Source organism: Trachemys scripta, chromosome 24 (genome assembly GCF_013100865.1).
Source record: "Trachemys scripta elegans isolate TJP31775 chromosome 24, CAS_Tse_1.0, whole genome shotgun sequence".
Classification (NCBI taxonomy): domain Eukaryota; kingdom Metazoa; phylum Chordata; order Testudines; family Emydidae; genus Trachemys; species Trachemys scripta.
The window spans coordinates 4454502-4462745 of NC_048321.1; the positions used below are offsets into that span (position 1 = coordinate 4454502).

At 53.4% G+C, this 8244-nt stretch overlaps 1 protein-coding gene across 1 annotated transcript in view; it reads right to left on the minus strand.

Moving 5' to 3' along the window:
- Positions 1 to 5768, minus strand: part of CASQ1 (calsequestrin 1) — a gene marked incomplete in the record, with an annotated part of 38093 nt that extends 32325 nt beyond the window's left edge. The window contains 1 exon segment of the mRNA XM_034756919.1: positions 5181 to 5768. Within this exon segment, the coding sequence (XP_034612810.1) occupies positions 5181 to 5768 (588 nt within the window).
- Between the last annotated feature and the right edge of the window lie 2476 nt (positions 5769 to 8244).

Sequence of the window (8244 nt, forward strand, 5' to 3'; positions counted from 1 at the left end):
GCTCCCAGTGACGTCAACGGCGTCGGCCCGACCCTGCTCCCAGTGACGTCAACAGCGTCGGCCCAACCCCTCTCCCAGTGACGTCAACGGCGTCGGCCCGCTCCCGCTCCCAGTGTCGTCAACGGCGTCGGCCCGACCCTGCTCCCAGTGACGTCAACGGCGTCGGCCCGACCCCTCTCCCAGTGATGTCAACGGCGTCGGCCCGCTCCCGCTCCCAGTGTCGTCAACGGTGTCGGCCCGCTCCCGCTCCCAGTGACGTCAATGGCGCCAGCCCGCTCCCAGTGACGTCAACGGCGTCGGCCCGCTCCCGCTCCCAGTGTCGTCAACGGCGTTGGCCCGCTCCCGCTCCCTTGACATCCCATTAGTAAATCTCCCCGTTGATGTCAATGGAAGCAGCATTAGGAGAATGTTGAGTGTTCCTGGAAATCCACCCTGCCTGTCTCCAGCGCCCCAATCCAAGCAGCCATGCAGCCCTACGCAAACATTACTTATGCCCTGTGAATTCGAGTCTCAGCGACATGCGAAGGAGAACAGCCCTGGGCTGCAGACTCTGGGGGCAGGGAAGGGGGGTAGGGCTGATGTCCTTTGCACTGTGCTACTGCCTCAGAACTTTGACCCAGAAGCAGGACACAAGGCCCCATGGCTGGGGCGTAGTCAGAGGGAAAGGTCTGATAGCTAACCTCCGACCCATACCGTCTGCCTCAGACCTGCCCTGGAGGGATGGCAGGGGAGTTGGATCTCTGTGGCCCATTCACTCCTTCCCACAGGCCAGAAGCAGGCGGCACTGAAGGTCCCGCGAGAGAACCTGCACTGGCAAGAGGTTTGCAGCCGGAGAGAATTGGGCAGCGCATAAGTTGCAACAGGTCCTCATCTCAGCTAGATCTTCCAAGTGTTCTCTGGTCTCACTCATAGCTAGGATCATTCAGAGAGAGCCAGGAAAGCTGAGCACCAAGGGGTCAGCTGGATCCGACCAGAGGAGAGGGCACATAGCCAAAGTGGCTCCAGTGAGAGCTGTGAAGGACAGAAGTGCACTCTGGAGATGGACGGGCAGGACTCAGCTCCCATCTCTGCCATTTTTGGGCTCCCCTCCAGCAGCCATTGCTGTTGCCTGCCCCTAGAGTGGTCCCTCCTCCCTGCGGTGGCCCTGGGCGATGTGACATCTCTGCAGCAGGTCCCAGGCACTAACTCCATCCCAATCCCCCACAATCCTCCATCCCAATCTCCCACGAGCAAGTATCTTGTTGGCCTGGTCCTGCAAGACCCACCGGACCCTTGCTAAGCCCATGGCAACAGCTGATTCCTCCACAGAACCTCTCCACCCTACACGATACCTCCATAACATGTCTCCAAAACATGGCAACAGCCTCCAAACTGTACGAAACCCTCCCTCCCAGAGCAAACAGCCACTGAGCTAATTACCCTCCAGCCGCAGGGCTTCACAGGAAACCACTCGGCTCACAACACATGCTGCAAACCTACTAGTGCCAGGGACTCGCGCAGTTAAAGAGCAGGATATAATTAGACCTGTGGTCAGTTCAGAGATATAAATACATTGCAGAGTTGATGCAAGACTGTGCAGAAGAGGGTGCTCATAGAAGGCATTAGATTGGCAGCCGTGGGGGGCCGAGGCCTGTGTCTCCCCACACGTCAAGGACAGCATGGGCAGCTTTGCCCCCACGGCTCTGCCACAGGGCCCTACCCATCACTTGGAGGAGTCCAATATACAGGGCCATTATGGTAGCACCTAGAGCCGCCAGCGAAGGTCAGCGCCCCAGTGTGCAGAGTGGAGCCCATCGACAGAGTGAGAGACAGTCCCTGCCCCACTGAGCTCACAGACTGACAAAAGGAGGGAGTGAAAAGAGAGGGGGGGAGTGTGACATCGCACAGGAATAGCACCCAGGTTTGGCAGCTCCCAGCCTTGTTTCCTATTCGCTAGCGCATCCCGCCTCTCCGCTGGGCTGGGGCCACTGGGGGAGGGATTTTGTGCTGTGGACACCTGGAAATAGTCCCATTTCACACCAGCCAACAGGAAGCTCCATTCAGTCAGTGCCACCTTGGGCTGAGTGACCTAGAGGAGAAAGGTTCCAGGCCCCCATAACGAGTCCCTCAAGTTGTCCTGTCCTCCTGTGGATCAGAGATGGGCCCTTGGCACAGCAAGCAGAGAATTGATGCTGGAGGGAGCCAGCACTGCCTCTTGTCTCTTCCCTCCCCAGTCTCTGGAGCAGCAGGTTGCCCGTCACCTGCCCTTCTGGGCCCCAGCTGAAGGCAGTTTCCTCTGGTTGGGTGCAAGGCTGGATGCAGAAACCTCAAGCTCTTCTGACCACCCCTTCCCCACAGAGAAGGCCCTGGGCTACAAAGTCCACCTTGCCCCTGAACACATCTATCTATCCCCATACACCCCCCTCTTTCTATCTGTTAAGCCTACAGACCCTGGTCATCAGCGGGATTGAACCTGGGACTTCTGGAGCTTAATGCATGAGCCTCTACCGCATGAGCTAAAAGCCAGTTGACTGTTAGCTAAGATTGTAGAGCAAATAGATGTGTGGGTTACATCTATCTATCTATCTATCTCTCCCCATACACCCCATCTGTCTATCTCTCTATCTCTCTAATCTAGGCACTGAACCCTTCAATGTCTCACCACTGCAGATCCCCAGAAATTTGCACCAGAGATACTCAGCATCTGAAGAGAAGCTGGTAGCCAAGGTCTTGGCACTGAGTCCTGGGGGATTCCCCTGGGTGTCTGTGGGTGCTCTGTCAGGGGTCCCCTGGCTCCAAGTCTCCCCAGGGCACCCCAGAGCAGGATGGATCTGCTACATCTCACTCTGGGGAGAAAAACCCGATCACACTGGGCTCTACCGGACAGACTATTGGGGCTCAAAGGCACCCAGAGTTTCCCTACCACCAGCTGTTCTCTCCCATTCACAAGCACATTGCACTGGCCACATCTGCAGAGAACAGTGGCCCCTCTTAGCCTGGTAGCCCCACTCTTGCCATACTGAAATGCATCAGGGATCCATTTAGTAAAGTATCCCAGCTCTTGGCCTATTGGAAGAGGCCAATGGTCCATCTTGTTTGATATCGGGTCTCATGCCATACACCCTAACAGCCTCGCAATCCATCCGCTGACTCCTGGCTTAGTGGTTCAGACCCATGGTTCATCTAGACCCATTTACAACATGGCAGATGCCAGATGCATGAGAGAAACACACAAAACATTGCACCTAACTGTGCATCATCTCTTGAACCAACTCTTGCCGTTGATTCTGTTTCAGGGCAGGCTGCTGGCCAGACGCGACGGCAGTCACACATCCTCCCAGCACCCTTGCTGCAGTCTCAAGATCCAGCGGGACATTATTCCAGGAGACAAGCCTTCCAGGGCAGGGGACGGGGGGTGGCCAGGCTGTGCCTCATTCCTGCACCCATCCCAAGTATGGAAGCTGCAAATTTAGAGCCTTCTTCTGGGAATGGTTCATAGACCCAGAGAGGCACCCACAGCCGAGCCCCAGGCAGGAGCGCCAGCCAGTGAAACCCAACCCTCCCTAGGAGAACGCCCCCTTCTGGTTCGGTACATAATGTACAGAGACTGCTGTTCTTCCACACGCACTTGGGAGGGGCCTTCTTCTGCACTGGGCACCCAATGTCCCTATTAGCCCCTATAAAAATATTACAGTAAAGGTCTCGAAAACACCCTTGCAGAGATATTATAGTGACACTGCTAACACTGCAATAATGCTATAGTGACGCCTTAGCAACACTTCAGTAATATTGTAATAAAACTAGTAACACTGTAGCGACATTATAATGACATTGTAGTAACGCTGCAATAATATAGTAACAAAACACTAGTAACACTGTAGTAACGTTTTAGTAATACTGTAATAAGACTGTCGTAACATTCTAATGACACTGTAGTAACGTTATAGTGACATTGTAGTAACGCTGCAATAATATAGTAACAAAACACTAGTAACACTGTAGTAACGTTTTAGTAATACTGTAATAAGACTGTCGTAACATTCTAATGATACTGTAGTAACATTATAGTGACACTGCAATAATATTGTAATAAAACAGTAGTATCGCTGCAGTAACATTGCAGTAACACTGTAGCATTTCAGGCCTTGCTTTCAAATATTTTGTAAGGGTGACGCATAACTTGACAGGTTTCAGAGTAGCAGCCGTGTTAGTCTGTATCCACAAAAAGAACAGGAGTACTTGTGGCACCTTAGAGACTAATAAGTACTCCTGTTCTTTTTGCATAACTTGACTGTACCAGACATTTCTACTCTCTCCAGATGTTTCAGAATCCGGGGTCTCACTTCCGTTCACATTTCTTTCCAAATCGCTTGCCCTGTCAGCATCAATCAAGTTAAAAGGGAAATAAATGTCACTGGGTTAAAGTGAATCTTGGTGTCCCCAGAGAGCACAAGACTTGTGCTCGAAGAAAAGCCAGGCACAAATACAGACATACGGTCTGCTAACTGAGTAGGCGCACCATAGGCCGGGTCTGCCAGCATGAACCGGGGTCCTGGGCCAGCTATGGGGGCAATTGTTTGTGTGTGTGAGAGAGAGGAGGGGGGATGATGACCCTTTATAGTATGGCCGGAGGCAGTTCTGGGGTGGAAACCTCACATTGTGACATGTATTTCAAGGGACTTTCGACACAAAAGCTCACTTCTAATTACCCTCATTGGTAGCTTTGTTAACTGGCAGGTGTCACTTTCCCAGCTCTCACCCCCACGTATTTGAACCTAACGCCAGCTGGCCATTCACAATCCCAGGGCTCTTTCTCCCAAGTGCAGACAAGATGCGAGAGTCCCCGGCCACATTCCAGCCAGAGGAATAATTACTTTCATTGGCCTCCCTAAATTCCACCCCCAGCTCCAGCAGCTTCATCCCCTGCCCTGCTTCCAGTTGCCACCTTCCACCCCAGAGGCAGCTGCATTTCAGAGGCAGGTAGAGTGGTCTACATATAGAAAAAGCCCATCAGATCCTATATAGGCAGCCAGGGCAGGACTGGCTCATGCATGTATGGTCCAGAGCTTGATCCAGTTATGGATCAAAGGTGCTGGGTCCATTTCAAAGGGCTCTAGCATTGAGAAGCATCAACCTTTCATTCTTTCGTTCCTTCTCCCCATCCGTCCTTTCTCCCCGCCCCACCAATCCCCCCACGTTACCTCTAAAATCAGTTCCTCCAGCTCGAACTGCTTCTGCGAGGCCTTGTCGTCGCCCACCGGCTCGTGGTAGAGCAGCGCCAGCACGCTGAACTTTTTCAGCACCGACTTGTAGTTCTTGGCGTTGACGTCGACGACGCGGTCGATGCCGTCGTACTCGGGGAAATCCAGCCCTTCCTGACCCCGGGCCCCGGGGCCCGCCGCAGCCAGCAGCAGCGCCAGCAGCAGCCCGAACCACTTCATCCCGATGCGGGGCAGGTCCGGCGGAGAATGAAAGACGCTCGGGTCGCAGTTCCCAGTGGGGGAAACGGTCGTCTTTCCTGCCCCCTCCCCCCGTGCGGGAAAAAAGAAGTTGCCCTGGAGCTCCCCTCCTCTCTCTTTCTTTCCCTCCTGTCTTGTCCCCTTGCTGCTCTGGCCTGCTGTCCGGCTCTCTTTATGGCGGGAGGTGGGCGGGGAACCAGGGTGGGAGGCTGCCTTGGCTCTCAGCTGGCACAGGCTGGCGGCGTCCGAGGGGCAGCGCTGGGGTGGCGACAGCTGCACTGAGGGGCACGGAGCCTCAAAAGCAAAGAAGAAAAAAGACAGGCAGGGCATAAAAAAGGCTGGTGGGGGAAGGGCTTGGGGGGGGGGGAGGGCTGTCATATCCCACGTAGCCTGGCCCCACCTGCAGCAGCCCACCCCGTCACTCCCTGACTATATATGTATATGGCAGACATATAGCCTTATATACAGGCAATGGTTTCATGCCTCCATCTCCAACCCCACCCCCAAAGACCCACTTTAATGCAGCAAAAAAAAAAGGGGGGGGTGGATAGAGTGTCTCCTTTTGATCCTTCTCTCTCTCTCTCTCCCTCTCTTCTCCACCCAGCCCCCTTTCCTCCTCCAGTCCTACTTGATGGCATCTTGATCACCATATTAAGAAAGGAAAAAGGAGACAAGACTGGGAGGCTGGTGGGGGGGTGAGGGAAGAAGGGGAGGCTAAAAATAAGATAAGATGAGTCGGAGGTAAATGAAGATGGGCTTGTGCGGATGGTGGGTAATTAGAGAGAGCAGGAGGGAGGGGCCAAGGAGGGGAGAAATGCTGCATGGCCCAGACTGGAGAATCTCGGGGGCTCTTGAGTTACATGGGGGAGAGGGTGGGGTGGACGTGGGTGGGGATTGGACTCTGATCATTTCCGTTCATTGTCTCCAGCACCCGCCTGGGCCCCTCATCCTCGCTGCGTGCGACATCCAGGCGGTGGTAACGGAGACACTGAGCCGTCACTGCCAGATTCCCAGGCCGTGGGCTCTGGATCGCGCTGGAAAGGGAGTCTGCCCATTCAAGAGCATGAGCGCTTTCAAACAAGCCCGCCAGCCTGCGGATTGACTGCACGGGCAGTGTCCGTGTGGGATAGGCTGCAGGACAGCTCAGAGCCCGCTCAAGGGCAGCGGGCTCTAGCTAGGATCTGTATGGAAGGGAGGTCAGGTCCGGCCACTAATCGGCCAGCCTCTCCCAGCAGGGGGCGCTGCAGGAAGTGGGGTGGAGCCGTGGTTCTGGGGGAGTTCCCAGCTGCCCCAGCCTCTCCCAGCAGGGGGCGCTGCAGGAAGTGGGGTGGAGCCGTGGTTCTGGGGGAGTTCCCAGCTGCCCCAGCCCCTCCCATCAGGGGGCGCTGTGGGGAGTGGGGCGGGAGCTCTGGCTGTGGGGGGAAGCTCCTGGCTACTCCAGTTCAAGCCTCTCCCAGCAAGAGGCGCTATAGGAAGCGGGACAGGAGGACTGGCTGCCAGGGAAGACCTCTGTAGACAAACACTGCATACATTTGGGGATCAATTTTTGAAGCTGTCTTGAAAGCCATTTTGCATGTAACAAAAATGGTGCTTTACTTGGAAAGATCCCAGCAATCCTGGTCCTTCAGCAGGCTTGGATGCGCACAATCTAGGTGACCAGATACCATGATGATGGGCAGGGGAACTGAACCAAGACAGAATAGGTCGGGAAATTTAGAACAGGCCTCTGATGCACAGTTCTGTGACACTGTGATAGTTTAAAATGAACCCAAAGGTAGTCGCTGTTCAGTTGTTATTTTGGTTGCTTCCAGCATTTCCCAGAGGAAGGTAAGTGATGGGAAATGGTGATTTCTAACAGTTTATTTGTCAGCAAAAGCTGAACAGAATTTCATGGGATAAAGGAAAAGCACTTCCCCAACCCCAGGGTCTTCTCTCTGCCAGATATCAAAGGCCTGCTGCCAAAATGGAGGTGCGGGATCTTAATAAGAACATAAGAGCATTCATACTGGGTTAGACCAAAGGTCCATCTAGCCCAGTGTCCTGTCTTCTGACAGCGGCCAATGCCAGGTGCCCCAGAGGGAATGAACAGAACAGGTAACCATCAAGTGATCCATCCCCTGTCACTCATTCCCAGCTTCTGGCAAACAGAGGCTAAGGACACCATCCCTGCCCATCCTGGCTAATAGCCATTGATGGACCTATCCTCCACAGACTTATCTAGTTCTTTTTTGAACCCTGTTATAGTCTTGGCCTTCACAACATCCTCTGGCAAGGAGTTCCACACGTTGACTGCGCATTATGTGAAGAAATACTTTCTTTTGCTTGTTTTAAACCTGCTGCCTATTCATTTCATTTAGTGACCTCTAGTTCTTGTGTTATGAGAAGGAGTAAATAACACTTCCTTATTTACTTTCTCCACACCAGTCATGATTTTATAGACCTCTATCCTATCCCCCCTTAGTTGTCTCTTTTCCAAGCTGAAAAGTCCCAGTCTTATTAATCTCTCCTCATACGGAAGCCCTAATCATTTTGTTGACCTTTTCTGAACCTTTTCCAATTCCAATATATCTTTTTTGAGATGAGGCGACACATCTGCATGCAGTATTCAAGTACACCTCTACCCCGATATAACGCAACCCGATATAACACGAATTCAGATATAACGCAGTAAAGCAGTGCTCGGGGGAGGGGAGCTGCACACTCCGGCGGATCAAAGCAAGTTCGATATAACGTGGTTACACCTATAACACGGTAAGATTTTTTGGCTCCAGAGGACAGCGTTATATCGGGGTAGAGGTGTATTCTC